We start from the raw sequence: 19356 nt of genomic DNA on the forward strand, positions 1-19356 counted from the left end.
TCCTGGAAATGCCCAACAATACCCTTGAAAGAGGATTTAATAACGAAGATAATGGAAAACGCAGAAATGGACAAATTAACTTCATTAATGAAAGGACAAATGGAAGAAGACTTTTCTGTCCCATGGACCTCCTTCTACAACTGGATTAAAATTAAATATAAAGACTAGAATGTAGTAAATATATAAAGGCACTATTGTAACTTGTTGCCAGTAACCACAGTTGAACACTTGGTAGAAAAAAATATGATGTATAGATAACTAGAATGTTGATGTAAGCAGTCTAAATGACTTTTTTCTTTTTTTCTTCTCTCTTTCTTAACCTTCCCCGCTCCTATTTCTACTTTTATGGAAAAACCAATAAAACATGTTTTTTAAAAGAATCTTAGTCTAAAATCAGCTCTAAACTGTGACATTTAAAGGAGGAAGAAATCAAAGAGGCGTGGCTGCCCTTGGATCTCCCTCCCTTAGAGCTGGGAATAGGGTTCCGGTTTGATAGCGAAAGAAACTCATAGCCGTGCTTTGCTGAGAGGCTTCTAATTTTAACTTCTGGAGGCTTGTAAACCTCCCCCCCCTATGTTTTGTAGCTCTTACCATTTCAATATAGCTGCGTAGTAGCTACGTACATTTAGTTCCAGTTCTCCCCTCCCTATATAATTTCAGAGGCTTGTTAGGATGTTGGGAAGTGATTTTGTTCTTATTTTGCTTTCACTTTGACTTCTGCTTTCCTAGCAGTTTAATTAATTAACAGTATGTGTGCTGGCTTATAATTTACTATCATAGTTCAATTGGTGCCTAATTAGAGCCAATTTACTTTGATGAGGGGCTATTTTGATTTCTTTGAGCTTTTTTTTTTTTTTTGGCTTGGTATTTGAAGTTAGATTGCTTTCTGGGGAAATAGGAGTGAGGAATCAAATCTGGTTCTCCAGATTAGAGTCCCACGCTCTTAACTACTACACCAAACTGGCTTAAAGAATGTAACTAAATCTGTTAACGATAACAAGAATAACAATAAGAGTTGAGAATTTTCTACATCACAACAATACCAAAACTCCCAACTTCAAGAGATAAGCAAACAAACTATGAGAAAATTAGAAGAAAGGGGAAACCCTCCCCATCACAAAGCCACGGGAGGGATTATTCCTTTCCTTGTAAAGAAACTTTCTCGTGATGTTCCATCCTCTGATTCTTCAGCTCCAATCCCTCTTTAACCCAAAATTCAAATACACTCTGTAAACCTGAGTGTTGCCTTCTCAGCCGGCCACATTGAAAAGGCTACTTCTGAGAGCCAACTACTGTACCCCTGTAGTTATATAAAAATATTAGGCTGGAATGTGGCAGGCTAAAAGACCAAACGTTCCTTTCCAGAAGTTAACTCCTTTTTATCTACTTTTGATATTTCAATACAAGAAATTTGGTTAAGCAACCTCATAATGTTTCCAGGATACATTACTTTCTCTAAGGAGGCCCAAAAGGGAAAGAAAGGGGAAGGCCAAGAAGCGGGTTCGCCTGCCACTGTCAGGTTCCTCCCTTGGGTTGTGGAGGCCCGCCTTCCAGTTTGGCCCTACCGCCGTTGACCCGGGATGGGCCTCAGACTGTGGCAGGAGGGGGGTTTACAGTACCCCGGTACCCTCTCTCCCTAGTTGTGGTGAAGGTTGCTCCCTTAGGCTCCCTCTCTCTCCAAGTTGTGCAGCCTTTGCCCAAACACTCCTCATCGGTCCATCCCCTGGGCTGGCTTCATAGGGGCCACCCTGTCTGGCTCCCCACCCCTCTCCCAGGTTCTGCCCTGTGTGCCTGCCCATTTCCTGATGAGAGTCCTGGCTGTCCATTCCGGGGCCAGGGAACCCTTCCTTCTTCCCTCCCCCTCCCTTCCCAGCCCAATGGGGCTGTGTCTGCAGGGAGGGACTGGCTGGTCCTCACCACGCCTTCCTCTCTCCCGCTGGCGTGGCGATCGATGAGGGTCCTGCTCCTCTGTCCCATTGCAGGTGTCTGCGGAGGGGCTTCCGTGGGGGTGGGGCGGTTGCGGGCCTTCCTTCCGTGCCCTGGTGCCGGCGGCAGCTGGCCTGTCCGCCGCAGCACCGGCCAACTGACTTGCTGTTTCCGCACCTGTTGGCTGTTGGGCGTTTGATGTGGCCGGGCAGGTGCAGCTTGGCTCCTCTCCCTCTGCCACGCTCGCTGTGGTGCTCTGGAGGTCGTGGAGGGCCGTCTGCCGGTCCTGCTGGGCTGCGGGGCTCTCCTTGCCTCCCTGGTCCTCCGTGCTCCATTTGGCATTCGTCGCTAAGTCCAGAGGGAGGAGGAGTGGGTTCGGCGCCACTGGACAGCCTCATTTCATCTGCCCTCAATAATGCTGGATCAGAAGTGGTGGCCTCATTCAACCTAATTTTGGCTGTACTGATACAGTTATAGTAATATCAACCTATATCCCTCCAGCTCCAAATCAACTGATCTACTATTGGTCCTTCTTTTCAGAAATTATGATAATTTAACCCGTCAGTTCCCTAATTACTCAGTCCTTATTGCAGGCTATCTTAATGCCAGAATTGGTTCAGATGATGAGTTGTCTGATTAAAAAATGGCTAGGCTGTGAGCCAGAAGAAATTATTTCTCCCCATTTATACAGTAGATTTTCGAAAGATAAGATAGTTAACACTGCAGATCTCAAAATGTTCAATTTTTCTATACAAAGAGAGTTAGTCACTTTAAATGGGCGAAGAGAAATTGATGGAAAAGATTACTTTAGCTTTTTTTGGTTACCAGGAGCCAGCCAGATTGATTATTTTGTCATTGCAGCAGATTACTTCAATCTAGTTGAGAAAGTTAGTGTGGAAGAATACATAAGGGGGGGCATCTTTCAGTCTCTCTCAGCCTTTGCACCCCGCGGCTCTCCACCTGCGCTGTAAGCATTTGTTCCACTCATCTGAAACTCATCGGTTCGCATCCCAGATGCAGGACCTGTGTCTTCATAGGATTCAGTTTCAATCGGCTCTGTTTCAGCTATACAGTTGGGCTTTCTGTGACTTGATCCTGCATTTGGGAGTATGCCTCTGGTCAGTGGCAGCCTTGTCTTTGTGTGTTTCTGCCTGAGAGCCAGCTTAGAAATGTTCCCCCCCCCAAGAAATAATAGAGAGTTTCTGGGGGCACCTTGTTCAGGGCCCTATAGTACTGGACCCCAGAGTCCTAGTTTCCTGAAACTGGGGGGGGGGGTCTCGTGAGGGCTCTTTTGTGGACAGTCAGGAGTAGGTTTCCTCCAGATTTGTTGGTTTGCTTGAAAATTGCCCCCCCCCAGCCCCAATAGTTTCCCCCTAGGGAATAATGGCTGGATAAATCCAAGATTCTCTAATCTTGCTGAATCGGATTAGAGAATTTTACACCGATTTTAGGGATGCTGGATTTTTTTGATATCCCTGAAATCTGGATCCCCTGAAATTTTCACACCCCTACTGCTTATATCTCAAAAAGGACATTTCAGAACTGGACAAAGTACAGAAGAGGGCAACCTACATGATTATGAAGCTGCAGTGTCTTTCCTGTTTGGAGAAGCTGAAGAGTCTGGAACTTTTCAGTTTAGAAAAGAGGTGACTAAGGGGAGACACGATAGGGATTCAGAAGTTGTGCACGGGCTAGAGAGAATTGACAAAAAACTTCTCTCTGTCTTTTCAAATATTAGAACTTGAGGGCATCCAGTGATGCTGATGGACAGTAGATTCAGGGGGGATAAAAAGAAACACTTTTTTATACGAGTGATTAAAATATGGAATTCACTGCCAGAGGACATAGTGATGGCCATAGGACTAGACAGCTTTAAAAGGAGATTGGATTGATTCGTGGAGGAGTAGCAGCTAGTAGCCATTCCACAGGAGTAACCAAGGAGATTGAAATGAAAGAAAATAGTTAAGATTATTGAATATAACTTAAAATATGAATTAGAAACACCCATATACAGGTACAATAGTACATTTCATTGCCGTATGTACAGAACGAAAAAACACACATTTCGGCCCAAAGGATGGTATGAAAATTTCACAAACAGCAATCCATCAATATATTCCATAAAACATACATGGCCTTTCACACAATAAACACTGAGATGAAATTTAAGGCAACATGGAGTGAATTCATTAAAATTCTGCCCCGTAACAGCATGAAATAAACTTAGGGAAATGCATCTAAGTTGGAGTTGTTACTCCTTTGTTGTAAATTTCAAGATGGAGTTCTGGATACTGACCAAAAATGGCAATGAATGTACTATTAGACCTGTCTATTTGTGTTTTTATTATCTATATATGAACAAGGTTTTAGTACTTGTATGTAGAACCATATTGAGAATGTTTTTAATCTAACTATTGTATTTCTAATTGATTTAATAAATTTAATACCGGTTACCCTTAATTTGCTGGGTTATTCCACACACACACACACACACACCCCGCTTTTTGTTGTCCTTACCAATTTTTTGAAAGGAGCTCCACATTCAGAGGCAGTAAATCTCTGAATACCAATACCAGGAAACAATACCAGGGGAAGGCCTCAGCCTCTATGTGCTGTTGTTGGTCCTCTGGAGTAACTGGTTGACTAGTGTGTGAGAGAGGATGTTGGACTAGATGGACCACTGGTTTGATCCATCATGGCTCTTCTTACGTTCTTAACCTCAGTGGTTGTCAGAAGCACATAAATCTTCTCAACTTCGTTTAGCCCAGGGGTTTTCTTCACTATCAAAAGTGATCCCATTGATCATTTCTCTTCTACAAGCCTCCAAGTTGCTTGTTGTACTATAGATTCCACTGCCTCCTCAATCTCTTCTGCAAGCTTATAGGCCCCTTGTGGACCATCCTGATGTGCCCTTTTGCCTCTCTCTTGTCTGTATATTCCATCTCCTTCTTGGAAGAAGAGTAAAAAAGGGAGCATCCCCCTGCTCCCCTCCCCCATTTCAGTTTTGCTTATACTTCAGGTTTTAACAGGGTGACAGGGAGAAATGCAGAGATGAGAATCTTGCCCAATTCATTGAATCTGGGGAAGGCAGCTGATTCTTTGGAGGCTGATTTTCTCCACCTGCGTTCCCTGTCAGAGCTACTGTTACTGTTCCAAGAAGACTCATAGTCTTGGCCACTAGAAGGCAATAAGTACAAAGAATGTAGAATTTGCTTACGTTGTAAATTTCCCTTCAGCTTCCTCACCTAAAAGTGGTCCAGCATCCACGTAATCGATGGAGTTTGTTGGACCATAGTGGTCAGTGTCCGGGGTCTGGGTCCCAGCCCCCAGACTTGGTAGGAGGGAACAGCAGGTCAACCGGGCTGATGGGCTAGCAGAGGGGGCAGCCAGCAGGTCAACTGGTCAGCCAGCTGACAGCAGGTCAACCGGTCTGACTGGCAGGCAGAGGGGGCAGCCGGGGGACAGCAGGTCAACCCCTCCCACGGGCAAATGGAGCCAGAACCTGCCGGTGCCAGGGGCAAGGGGCAAAAGCCCAGGGCCTCAGGAGGCAGGGGGAGACAGAGAGAGGCCAGTGAGTCCCACTCCCCTAGGGAAGGAAAGGGGACTAAGCAAGGCGGAAGGGGGCAAGGGCAGAGGGATTGGGAGCCCAGCAGTCACCCACCCAAAGACCTTACCTGAGGAGGAGAAGCAGCAGCAGCCCCAACAACCCAAAGCCACGCCCCAGCTAGAAAATAGTAGCCTGGCCCAGGAGTTGCCAAAAGCCAAGCCACTCCAGGTGGGGCTAGTGGAGGCACTCTGCAGGAAGCCCTGGGCAACCAGCCAAGGAGCCGCAGCTGGACCCACCTTCAGCCATCAGCTCAGCCAGGGAGGCCGGGCTGCTAGCCAGGAGACGGCAGCTGGACAGGCCTTCAGCAATCAGCCAAGGCAGGGAGGCTGGGCAGCCAGGGAACAAGGCACAGCTGGTGCTGGTCAGTGGGGCCAGATCAGCTACCCCAGCTGCAACTGCTTGGTGCAGCCCAAGACCAGGCTGGAAGAGGGGTGGGACAGTAGAAGGAAGCCCTATAAAAGCTGGCTGGGAAGAGCCCTGTGGTGGTGGGTGTGAGTGAGGAGTGATGATGTGGAGTGAGAGCAGTAAGATGCAAGGGTGGAGGCTTGGAGGAGAGTTCTGGAAGGAGGAGATGAAGGAGGATGCAGAGGGTAAGCAGGCCAGGTTGAGCAGGCCAGCGAGTGGACTGAGAGGGAGTCTGGGTGAGGTATACTGCCCCTCCTTCTACAGAGCAGGGTCCTGCAGAATCCCTGCCCCCCCTGTGATGTCAGGAGCAGACTGCCCAGTGCCGCGCCCAGCGGCAGCGGCGGCAAGCCCTGACAGTCAGTTCAAAGTTCCCTTTTTCTAGCAAAGAACAAGTCATTCTTCTTGTTGAGATATTAACAACTACCTCTGGGGAGGAAGTTGGATATCCTTATCTAGCTCTTGCCCAGTCAACCTTTTACTAAACAAGCAGCTTCCTAATAAATGGAAAGGAGGGCTCTCCATTGTCTCAACCATTATGAGGTGAAAAGGTTGGAGAAGCAAATTCTCCATTTCTAGAACTGCAAATAGAGAGTCTGCATGAACTTCTTCATGGTTCCTTCATTCATCTTAGACAAGTCACTTCCTTTCTAAACTTGGAACAGAAGAGAACTCTGGGATATCATCTCATGTCTGTACACCATGTGGTTGATCATCCATGTGTAGATAAAAGATCTTGAGTAACTCCCAACAGAAAGATGTACCTGACTGTCTTTTCCATTGTTTGGGTCAAGACAGAAATTGAAAGGCTCTTCCAGGGGTTGATCGAGATCGTAGAGCAAGAAGTTCAAAAGTGGAATCAGCTGCCTAGGGAGGTGGTGAGCTCCCCCTCACTGGCAGTTTTCAAGAAGAGGCTGGATGAATACTTGTCAGAGATGCTTTAGGCTGATCCTGCACTGGGCAGGGGGTTGGACTAGATGGTCTGTATGGCCCCTTCCAACTCTATGATTCTATGAAGTGCATTATTTTTAGTTGACTTGTTTCGCGCCGGAACTTTTGGCGATACCTGCGAAGGCAACTAAAGAAGAGTTAAAAAGCGCCATTTTGGAAGTCCGTCGGGCTTCTTCAAAATATGCAACGAAGCGTCAGCTGCCTCGCGAGATTATTATTGACTTTTCATCTAAGAAGATTCGGGACACCATCCTATATAATTCATACAATGCGGACTTGGACTTTCTGGGCAATAAGGTTAAGATATTGAAGGATGTTCCATTTTTAGCTCGGAAAAGATTTAAATATAAAAGGTTTGCAGCTCTTCTGAGGAAACGTGAAATAAAATACAAATGGTTATTTCCGGAAGGTATCTGGTTTACCTATAAAGATCAAGCTCACAAGATAACATCGGAAGATCAGCTAAGGGACTTTGTGTGTAAACATCAAGAGTTCCAGCAAGAAGAAGAGGATTTCAAGCCTGAAGGGGGAGGGGAGGAGGGAACGAGTACAGTGACTGCAGCTGTTCAGAGAGAATTGCGACCGAGACCCAGAGGGGGGAAGAAGACCTAATCCTGATTGTAGTTTGTATTTTATAAGATCTACCAATCTAACAGCATTTTACAAAGTTCTAATGTTAAATAATTGCAGTATGAAGGGAATGCATTACTTGTAGATGTAGTGTTTGTGTTGTTATGTGTTGTTTCTTCCCCTTCTCCCTGTTCCCACTTTTTCCTTTTTGTAGTACTAGTAATTAAAAAATAAAAAAAACTTTCAAAAAAATTTTTTTTAGTTGACTTGTTAGAAAATATGTTAACTATTTACTTTTTTGCAGTTCCAGACAGAGCTTCGGAAGATCTTAGTCTCGCTAATAGAAGTTGCCCAGAAATTGCTAGCGTTGAACCCTGATGCAGTGGAACTGTTTAAGAAGGCAAATGGTATGAAAGAGTTCTTACACTCTTCTGTCTGGAAGTGAATCCCTGAAATATATTTGGTGTATATCCCAAAAGCATATAGATGGTGGAAGTGCTGTAATGTATTTTAATGTCGAGGAACGTTCCTCAGACTCTTTATTGGAGCGTAGGAAATTATCTAATCAGCTTGTCTGTAGCTTTTGTGATCTTTGATCTCCTTTATGGGGAAGTAATTCCAGAAAAGGGCAAACTGTGTGCTGGGATTAGGAATGGGACTCAAAATAAAACAGCCAATATTATAATGATCCCATATAAATCTATGGTATGGCCTCATTTGGGATACTGTGTGCAGTTATGATTAGACACGGGCACGAACGCGAAAAATACCCGAACACGCTGTTTGTGGTTCGTTGCCATCAACGAACAATGAACATTGATGAACATGATGCTGTCACGAACATGTTCATTGTTCGTGGGTGCCTGCAGCCCTCATCCACCCCAAATCTCCCCACTTAGCCCCCCTCCCCTCTAATCCACTTACCTAGCCCTTTAAAGATCCCTTTAAACTATCAGCTGGCAGGCGGCGAGGGGGATTCCCCCTTGCCGCCTGCCAGCTGATAGTTTAAAGGGCCCTGTCCTGTCACTTGCAAGCAGCAGGGCCCTTTTAACACCCCCTGCCCCACCCCAGCACTGCCGGGCTGCTTCTGCCCCATGCGAACGGGGCAGGGAGATGCTCCCTGTTCCGCTCGCACCCTCAGAGCCAGCACCCCGGGGCTGCTTCTGCTCCGTGCGAGCGAGGCAGGGAGATTCTCTCCCTCTTACACCAGGCAGAAGAAGCCACGCGGCACCTGCTCTCCTGGTGCTGAGAGGGACAGAGAGATCCTCCTCCCTCCCACTGGGAGAGTGAGCGCGCCGGGGTGCTTCTGCCCAGTGTCAGAGGGTTGAGGAGAATCTCCTAGTCCCTCTGACACCAGGCAGGAGAAGCCTTGTGGCACCGGCTCCCCTGGTGGGAGGGGGGAGAATCTTGACCACTGAAATTACTAGGAGAATAAAATCTGGATGACAGTAGTCCAGAAGACTGTAAAGAAAAACTTCTTGCGCATTCTGTTCTGACATCTCTACTGCAGTCAGCTCACCTTCCCCCTCATTGCCAAATAACGACCAGAATCTTTCCCAGGAAGGCTCAAGGTTTCTCTTGGAATACACTGGAACCACTTGATCTTGCTCTGTTGCTCTGAGAATGTTGCTTTTTTCATTTGGTATAGAGTATCCCAAATTGTCTATTATTTAAAGAATTCCAATCTGTTTCTATACTTGAAGAAGTCTTTCTCCTTGTCAAATTCTTAAGATGCTAAATTTATTGTATGTTGGTCTGATCTTGCATGCTTAATTCAAGTATTTTTTTGTCTTTAGCCATGTTAGATGAAGATGACGATGACAGAGTGGATGAGATCGCCCTGCGCCAACTGACTGAAATGGGGTTTCCAGAAAGTAGAGCTGTCAAAGCCCTGCGTTTAAGCCAGTAGGTATAATGCCCATGCAACTGGGGGGGGGGGGGCTTGTACTGAGTCATGTATTTGACTCGAGACTGATTGGATCAGTATGTGACAAAACATCGTACTTTTATACTTTCCTGGTCTCCCAGTGGCTAAGACAAGTGAGCCTCTCCTCTCTTTGCTGCAGAAGTCACACTTGGTTACTTGATTCTGTAGCACTGGAGCCATTTAGAAGTTCACTTTTTGTTCCTCCTTTGGATGTGTGGCTTAGTGGATAGATTCCAGTGCAAGTAAGAGGCCCAACCAAATGTCAGCTGGAATACATTTAATTCAGAAATAAGGATGTATTGTCATTGTTATGGTCTCTGACCGCAAATAAATTAAAAAAAAATTCAGAGATAATTTATTGAGGGAAATGTCAGGCAGTTACAGTTATATGAAACTTACTATACTAATATACACCAACACTGCAGTGCACTTGTGAAGGTACAAATATTTCAGATAACCTGAATGCGTTGTGACTGCAGTGGAGGAGACAGGACTCACCCAAGAAAAGGCAATGACTCCACTGACAATCCTTTTTTGGAACATATTATTAAATGGTAGCACTATACTGATGGGAGTTTTCTTGTGGAAAGGTAGCCAGAACCAGTTGTTCATTATCAGTCTTCTTGTGCAGTCCCACATGGGACTGCGCATGCGCAGGCCTGCTGAACGGCATGATTGTACAGCTTTAAAATTTACTAATGGGCTCCTGTCTCCCCAGAGAGCATGCATGAACGTTTCCTGCCCGAAATGCCCGCCGTCTGCAGAGACGGTGCCCGTTATCCTCAGTTCCTCCTTTGCCGCCAGACGAAGAGGTTCTACAGTGTGCATTGCAGCTTGCAGTCAGCGTTTTTCTCTTCTTCCATAGCGGACGGAGCTTCACAAGTCTCAAATGGCAGAGAAAGCACTGTTTAAAAGGTGCACTAAGTGTTCCTCCAAGATGACTCGTACCAATGGTCACGATCTATGCCTGGCTTGCCTGGGTGATGGACATAATGTCCCAGTTTGTAAGATCTGCCAGAAGTTTCCTTCCAAGGCGCGGGCAGAAAGGGCTAACAAACTTAAGTCCTTACTGTGGAAAGGGGCACTTTCCCCTCCTCCCAGTCCTGCTGCTGAGGTGGTGAAATCTTCCACCCTGTCAGAGTTGACTGTGTGTTCGGATCCGAACCCATCAGAACCGTCAGCGTTGGGGATGGCCGCTCCACTGGACCTGTCAAAGTCCCGACTCCAGACGTGACTCCAGCGACAGAGTCAATGAACCTCACGGATCAGAATACCTCGATCATGTCTTCGCTACCGACATCGGAGGCTCAGAGAATGGCAGAGGGCCATCGGGACTGTGGAGAAACGCCATTCTGTTTGTGGAGTTAACTTTCTATGGGCTGCATAGGGGAGGGGCCAGTTCTGGAGAAGAATGTGATTGGAGGGAGAGCGAGTCAGTTGGTGGAGGGGAGTTGGAAGTTGACAGTTGGTGGCTGGAGAGTTGAAGGAGAGATGGCTCTGAGGGGAGATAAAGATCTAATGTAACCCCAGGTATCAAAGGATTGGGCCTGCCCTACACAGCATTTCATTAGGGCATGAGGGAGAGAGAGTAGGGGTTTCTGTTTAGGGTTTATTAGTCATTCCATTCACTGTTTATTTACCTGTGTATAGTTAGCAGTTCAATAAATGAGTTTTGGAATTTATGAAGGAAGAAAGCTCTTCTGTTCCACATAGTCCCCCAACCACTTGGGCCCACTAGCAGGGGGGGGGGTTAGGAGGCTGTCCCGCCTAACCAGGACCCCATACAAGGGTAGTGGTGGCAGCAACTACCCGGAGACAGGAAAGGGAGACAGCCCCTTCAGGTACCTGCCCAGAGGCGAAAAGGGAAGGGTAGGCAGAGCGGGGTCTACCAGTGGGAGGAAAGGCCCCGTTTCACCACAGGGACAATCATTCCCGCCCATCCTTGCTCTCACCGAGTCTGTTGGAACCAGTTAGATCTATATTAAAGCACCATTTGTCATCAACCTCCAGGGTGGATCTGAGTGCCTCTTTGGAGCTGTTTGCCAGGCCAGCCAGTGAGAGAGGCTCGTGACCAAGAGTCAGTCGCACCACTTGCGCGATCTGGATCGGAGCATAGCCTTAAAAGGAAGGAGAAGGCCAAGCACCTGTTTGATACCGATTCAGTGCTGGGGATACGGGCAGTAGAGACCCCGAAGACTCCCTCCCTGCATTCCAGTCTTCAGTTGGGTGAGTCTTCGGAGGAGGAAGATGAGCTTCCCAGAGTCTCTCCAGACAGACTTAGCAGAGATAGAGAGGGGGATCACTCCCACTGGTGTTGCTCCCACAAGTGTTCGTCATGGTTCCGACAGGACAACCCATCTCTCTACGGAGTTGACGTTGGAGAACTGTATGAAATGGGGTCAAGCTCTTCTGCCTGTGAGGAAGTTAACGCATCTAAAAGGCACAGGAATCCATACTACATTCCTAAAACTTCAATGGCTTTTCAATTGCCGGATCTGACCTCGGAACCATTTCAGGAGGAAGGAAGCCTGAGTGTGCTTTCTGATCCCTCCCTGGAGAAGATTTTGGCCCCAGATCGTTCTGTTTCATTGATGAATGAATTTTGGTTGTATATGGAGCAGATGCTTTGAATGGCTAAGGCGTTGGACATTGATGTCTCTGCTGCCGAACCTAAGCCAACTGATAAAATCCTCCAGCAAATATACTAGGGGAACCCGGCAAATGTTGCATTTCCCATTATTGAAGGATTTTTGGAGATGATTACTACGCTGTGCGAGAAACCAGCATCTTTACCTCTGACCCTCCATTCAAGGGTCAGTCTCTGTTTTTGACTAAGATGAGTATTTGTCCCAAAAGAAGGAGGACAGGCAGACTGCAAGGTCTTACAGGGTGCTTCCTCTGAAGCAGCAGCTGGGACAGTTTCAACCTTACCGTCAACAGTTCAAGCAGCAGCAACCCTACAGAAGTCGCTTCTATAGATACCAGCCATACCAGTATCCACAGAGTCGCCAGCCTTACGAACATAACACCTATCAGTGCCGTAGGTTGACACAGAGGCAAAGGCAGAGCCATACTTTCTCTAACCCTAAGGACGTTGCTCAACATGGCAAACAATTCTGACTAGAATTGGATCACCCGATAGTGTTTGGGGATAGGCTTTCCATTTTCTTGCCAGAATGGCAGGCACTTACTTCTGATGTCTGGGTTCTGAGTATTATTGCTGAAGGTTATAAAGTTGAGTTTAAACATTTGCTGACTCTGAGTCTCCCTTGTGTCCTTAGCCAGAACTCCCCCCCCCCCGAGTTAGTTAAAGAGCTCGACTCTCTATTTGAGAAAGGGGCTGTCCAACGCGTACCTACACATGAATCTAGATGGGTTTTTACTCCAGATTTTTTCTGGTGCAAAAGAAGGACGGGGGGTCGAGACCGATACTGGACCTGAGAGGGTTGAACGGATCAGTGGGAGTCAGAAAGTTTAAGATGATCACCCTTCATATGGTCCTTCAGCTGTTTCCACCTGATTCTTGGTTCGCAGTTGTAGACTTAAAGGACATATATTTTCATGTATCTATCCACCCTTCTCATAGGAAATTTCTAAGGTTTACCCTTAATGGGGAGGTTTACGAGTACCAGGTGTTACCCTTTGGGTTAGCTACGGCACCCAAGGTTTTTACTAAGTGCGTGGCACCCGTTGTGGCATACTTGAGAATGCAGGGCTGCTCCATTTATCCTTACCTGGATGACTGGCTGGTTTCGGCACACTCCAGGGAGGACCTGCTAAGACAGGTGGAGCTCATTGTGGAGACTTGTTTGAGACTTGGCCTTATCATAAACTTTAAGAAGTCCAGTCTCGTTCCAACCAGGAGGGTCCAATTTATTGGTGCAGTTCTGGATGGCTCAGTGAATAAGGCCTTTCTTCCCCTAGATAGAGCGAGAAAGATAAAGGGCCTTATATGGCTATTTGCTAGACAGAGGTTCCAGCTGGCTATTACCATCCAGACATTGTTGGGTTTTATGGCCACAGTGGTTTCTTTCGCCTGGCTACACATAAGGGCACTTCAACTGTAGTTCCTGTCAGTCTGTTGCCTGACAATTCACTCCCAAAGGAAGACGTTTACTATACCCAGGGCAGTGATTAAGTCACTGAACTGGTGGACCCATGACTCTAATTTACTAACAGGCATGAGTTTTGGGTCACCCAACATAGATTTGTCCATTACCACTGATGCTTCAACATCCACTTAGGGAGCATGCTGTAGTGACAGGCTAGCACATGGATTATGGTCTGGGGCAGAAAGAAAGTTCCATATTAATGTGCTAGAACTACGGGCTATACGTTATGCCCTTACCTCATTCGCAGATACAGTGGCAGGAAAGACTGTGCAGATACTTACCGACAATACCGAGCAAGGTTCTATGTGAACAAACAGGGCGGAACGACATCCAGGACACTGTGCAAGGAGGCCATTCGGCTGTGGGAGTGGACCATTGAGCAAAGCATCACCCTGCAGGCAGTTCACATCCCTGGGGGAAACAATGTCATTGTGGACACCTTAACCAGGATGGTCTCAGATCAGCACCATGGCAGGGAACAAGAAGGCCCCTCTGTTCTGTTTCAGGGGAGGACTAGCCCCTGGGTCCCCAGGGGATGCATTTCTGATCAGATGGTCAGGGAGTCTTTTCTATGCGTTTTTCCCAATTCCCCTCATGGTGTGGTCAGCAAACTACAGACAGACAGGACCAATGCCCCTTCTGGCCATAGCAACCATGATTCCACCGGTTAACACAGCTTTCCAACAACATGTTTCTGCACTTGCCTCTGACCCCAGATTTGCTCAGCTTCAAAAGGGTTTGGCTCCATGACGTGGACAGGCTCACGGCTTGGCGGATTCTTCTATAGGGGACTTCACTGAGGGGGTAGCAGAGGTGTTACTAAATGCAAGGAAACTTACCACTAGGAGGTCCTGTTCATACAAGTGGGAGAAATTCATGGAATGAGCCCTGGCTAAAGGGGTAGACCCATATGAGTGTCCGGTGTCCACTGTTTTAGAGTTTTTGTTGCATCTGAAGCATAAAGGACTTTCCAATTCATCCATTAAGGTCTACCTGGCAGCCCTCTCCTCATTTCATGCCCCAGTAGATAGGAGGACTATTTTCTCACTACACAGCTAAACTTTTCCTTAAAGGGTTACAGAACATGTATCCGCCAGTGACAAAAGTCGTGCCACAATGTTCCTACAGTTAGTGCTAGCCAAGTTGATGTGCCCACTTTTCAAGCCACTGGCCACTTGCCATTCCACCAGGTCGCAGGCATCTTCAGCCACTCTGCTGAGAGGCGTATCTAGCCAGGACACATGCTGAGCAGCCATGTGGGCATCTCCAGACACGTTCATCATCAGGCATTATGCCCTGGATGTGAATAGCAGAAGAGAGGCCACGGTGGGGCACATGGTGCTCCAATCTTTGTTCCAATGAGAATCTGCCCCCCTCCATGGTAAGTGGCTTGGTAATCTCCCATGTGGGACTACACAAGAAGACCGACAATGAAAACAGAGTTGCACTTACCTATCACTGTTGTTCATTGAGGACTTCTGTGCAGGAACACATATCCTCCCTCCTACCCCGCTGCGATTCTCTCTTCCGAAGGGAGACCGGTGGCTCAGGAGAAACTGAGGGTAATGGGTGCTGTCAGGTCTGTTACCTACTGTCCTTCCATATTGCTATTCCGTGTATGATATGTTGCAATAGCCTCTTGCACCTGCTCCCTGCTGCTTTTCAGATCCCGAGACGAGCGAACCCTTATCTCGGATGGCTCGCCGCAGCGGCCCTTGGGACAGCTTCTTCTGTCCCGCTACTGATTGTGTTCGGCCGGGAGGGCCGGTGGGGGGGAACATGTGAAAGGGTTGATATAATGTAACCTGTGCTCACTGCGTCATTCTTAACAAGAGACCTGTGTACAGCCAGATGCTTTTAATTGCTTCTGTGTAACCTATGGACATATGTAGCGAGAAGCCTGTAATATCTCAATAAAGACCTATTTACTTAAGAGAGTTTGGATTTCTTGCTGCAAGGGTCGGGAGTCACCTTCAATGTATCCTGTCTTCCATAGACTGACAGGTGCTGTCAGGGCCGGCGTCAGCATTGAGGCGGTGAGGCAGGCGCTGCGGGTGCTGGGGTACCGGAGGGGGTGCTGGGGGCAGAGGTGCGCACTACGGAGCTGGCGTGCCTGACCTTCAGCTGCTGCAGCCAGCCAGCCCCATACTGCTGCCACACGCCCCCGGCTGGGCGCAACAGCCGTGAGTCAGGCACGGCAGATGGCCAGGACGGTGTGTGGAGCGTGTGCCACCTCAGCCACCTGCTGGCCAATGAGCCCGGCTTTGCTGCGTGATGATGTCATCACGTGATGATGTCATCACGCAGTCCGGGGGCACGCACACGCACTGTGGACGCATGCACATGGGGGTAGCCACAGGCGCCAGAAACCCTGGCGCCGGTGGTGGGCGCTGTCTCCGCAGAGGGCAGGCATTTGGGGCAGGAAACACTTGTGCATGCGCTCTGGGGAACAGGCGCCCATTAGTATATTTTAAAGCTGTATAACCTTGCTGTTTGGCAGGCCTGTGCATGTGCAATCCCATGTATTCCTGCACAGAAGACCTCAATGCACAACAGTTACAGGTAAGTGCAACACTGTTTTAGATTTCCGCAACTGGCAAGATATGGAGAATGAGAACATCAAGTTTGAACTGCATGTGAATAACAGACACATCAACTTTTTGGATTCCTAGTTAGTAAGAAAGATAGGAAAGTTTATATGGGTCTGTATAGAAAACCCTCTGATAAAAATTCTTTCTTCAGATATGACAACCACTGTACACTACACATTAAAAATAATCTGCCATACGCTCAGTTTTTAAGGATTAGCAAAAATTGTGCTAGTATACAGGAATTTCAGTCTACTGTCTGAAAACAAAACATAGCAGCCAGACAGCGCCCACATCAAGTCTTACGATGTTCTCTCCCAAGGCTGTTGCTCCGGGTCTTTTGCAAAGCAAGGGGAAAAACTGACCTTAGAAGATGCTCATGTAGTCTGACTTTTAACCATATATATGTTAGTCTTAGAACATATGTAAAAATTGGAATATATTACATGGTATCCCCGTGTATAGCACCTCACCCCCGCCATTATCTCATTTAAGAGGACCCTTATTTTGAGAGGTCAGTTAGTACATGGCAGTATGTCTCAACCTGCCATGATCCAGTGGGTCATGCCAGGATCCAGCTTGCCCTAGAGACTCTTTCACTGTGGAAACTGCACATTTTGACATACGGTTGTCCCAGCCCTTGGGAAATTTTCACATGCAGCTCTTTTATGCTACAGAGAAGCTTCCTGGGCATATGCTCTGCAGCTTGGAAACTGATTCCAGAGAGCTCCAGTCACTTACAATCATGAATCACCTGCTGGACGGCAGTCTGGAGTCTACTGGCTTTTGCATAGAACTGAGGCAAAGCACAAGCGTGCATGTTGTGCTTGACTTGAAGTGGCTCAGCCACAGGATGCAAAGATGGTCTTTCAGGACAGAGGCTCCTGTCCAGTATCAGCAATAAAAGAACAAGGATTTCCTGCCATCAGTATACTTCTCTGAGGCCCTAATTCAAAAGATTTATAGGATAGTTTCTCCTTCGATATGTGCTGTAAACAGTTTCTAGTACTGGACTCTGCCTGGCTTATCAGTGGCACACACAGCCTTCACAAAAATGCTAGTGCAATCATTTTCCACCTTTGCCTGTGGGAAACTTCCTCATACCTCATCTGGTTGGGAAATCAGGATGTGAATTACTTCATCGCATGTCATTAGGAGTATGGGTTTGTCATCAGTCAGGAAAAGAACACCCTAATTCTGACCCAGAAGATTCACCAGTGGGGGTGAACATCAGCACACAGCAGCTGGACCTACCTAGATGAAGAAATAGATAAAGACCTGAAAGCGGATAACCAAGATACCGCAAAGCCACTCTGCTGATTAATGTCACTTGCTCACCTACTGGGCATGTAAGTATCCACCCAAGGCGTTTCCTAAAGGTGATAGTAAAGAGTCCAGTAGCACCTTTAAGACTAACCAACTTTACTGTAGCATAAGCTTTCGAGAACCACAGCTCTCTTTGTCAGATGCAAGAGAACTGTGGTTCTCTAAAACTTATGCTACAGTAAAGTTGGTTAGTTTTAAAGATGCTACTGGATTCTTTACTATTTTGCTACTACAGACTAACACGGCTAACTCCTCTGGGTCCTAAAGGTGATGTTTCATGCCATACCTCTTTGCAAACTGCTGCTTCCCTTCCCAGGTTAACTAGCTTACCAGCAATACAGACATAATCACCTGCCAGTGACCCTCCCCCAAAGCCAACATTCAGGCGTTTTCTTATGTACAGAGTCCCCCAACTTAAAACCACTTCTGCAGACAACAATGGACCACCCAACAGTGACACAAACCGAGAAACCAAACCCTGCAACAGACCTAGATGCCCGCTTTGTCCCACATGTTCCCAGGCAACTGCCTCAGGCTCATCTGCTTGTGCCTCTTGAGATGGAAAACAAGATCAAGGAGACAGCCAAAGGAGGGAGAGTCGTCATAATGGGTGACTTTTAACTGCCTTCGTATTGCCTGGAAAAATTTGTGTTCCGGTCGTGTCAAAGAGTGAAATTTCTAGATACCCTAAATGACCGTGTCCTAGAACTGTTGGTCACAGAATCGACCAGAGGGGAAGTGACTCTGCACTTAGTCCTCATTGGTGCTGCCCAAGACGTGGATGTGGTTAACGTAACAGTGATCACAATTTAATTCGTGTGTGTGTGGAAGAATGCCAGAGAATTCCCAATGCAGTTCTATTCAAAAGGGGAATTTTCTCTGAGGAATCTGATTAAAAGGAAGTATTAGGAAGATCAAATGTCTTAACAAGGCTTGGTGGTTTCTCAGAACCTCAGTACTAGGGGCAATACCACATGTTGGATTCCCAAAAGCCCTCAAAAACAATTCTACTTTATATAATTCGCTACAGATCAGAAGAGCGCTAGCAGTACTGATTAATACAGGAAAGCCATTCCGTAATGAAGGCTCCACAACTGAAAAAAACTTACAAATGATCAGTGGGAGACCTCATCTGTGTTAGTGAGAGACGTCAAAGGTGTTGCGTCATATTGGGAGCAACTTCCAGGGAAGCCAGCCCTGTTGAAACAGGGCCAGTACCACACCTGCTAAACTTTACAGCATGGAGATTACCTGTCAGCAGCTATTTAAACTAAGATACTTCATCAGAAGTCACAGCTATCTTTCTGTTATTTCACAAGCAATCCACCAACAGGTTTTATAATACCACATTGCAGACGTTTGTGTTAAAATAGATCCAGCGGAGATAGCCATGTTAGTTCGTAATTGCAAAATAGTAAAGTCCAGTAGCACCTTTAAAACTATCCAACTTTATTGTAGGATAAGCTCCATGCATCTGATGAAGAGAACTGTGGTTCTCGAAAGCTTATGCTACGATAAACTTGGTTAGTCTTAAAGGTGCTCCTGGACTCTTTACTATTTTGTGTTAGAATAGCATGCCAAGATTTCAAATCCGGAGGCCCCAGGAGGACATGACATTCTTCAGTTTTTCCAAGACAATCTCAACTTAAGTTCTGAAGACCAGCAACAGTTTCCACGGTCCTTGGTCTCCAAGGTCCTGCCTCTTGTCCAGCCTTCCTCACATTAATAGGTTTCTTCAAGAGTTGCCTGTTTTTCATCTGACTCTCAAAGGCTCATATCCTGAAAATCTTGTGGGGGTCTCTAAGGTGCCACTGGACTCAAATCCTACTGGTCTACTGCAGACCAACACAGCTGCTCACCTAAAACTATTCTTCCTTTAAGTTGGTTAAATTCCACCAGTCAGTGGAGATTGTTCCTTGCTCTTTGTACCAGAAGGAGAGGGACTGG

The 19356-nt window shown here is 46.8% G+C and overlaps 1 protein-coding gene across 2 annotated transcripts in view; it reads left to right on the top strand.

Annotated features, from left to right (window-relative positions):
- UBAC1 (UBA domain containing 1) overlaps positions 1 to 19356 on the top strand; it is a 75599-nt gene that overhangs the window by 15719 nt on the left and 40524 nt on the right. For both annotated transcript variants that reach the window (XM_054997832.1, XM_054997831.1), the window contains exons 5-6: positions 7761 to 7863; positions 9253 to 9361. In XM_054997832.1, coding sequence (XP_054853807.1) covers positions 7761 to 7863; positions 9253 to 9361 — 212 coding nt within the window. The remainder of the gene's footprint in view (positions 1 to 7760; positions 7864 to 9252; positions 9362 to 19356) is intronic.

Source organism: Eublepharis macularius, chromosome 14, assembly GCF_028583425.1.
Source record: "Eublepharis macularius isolate TG4126 chromosome 14, MPM_Emac_v1.0, whole genome shotgun sequence".
In the NCBI taxonomy this organism is placed as follows: domain Eukaryota; kingdom Metazoa; phylum Chordata; class Lepidosauria; order Squamata; family Eublepharidae; genus Eublepharis; species Eublepharis macularius.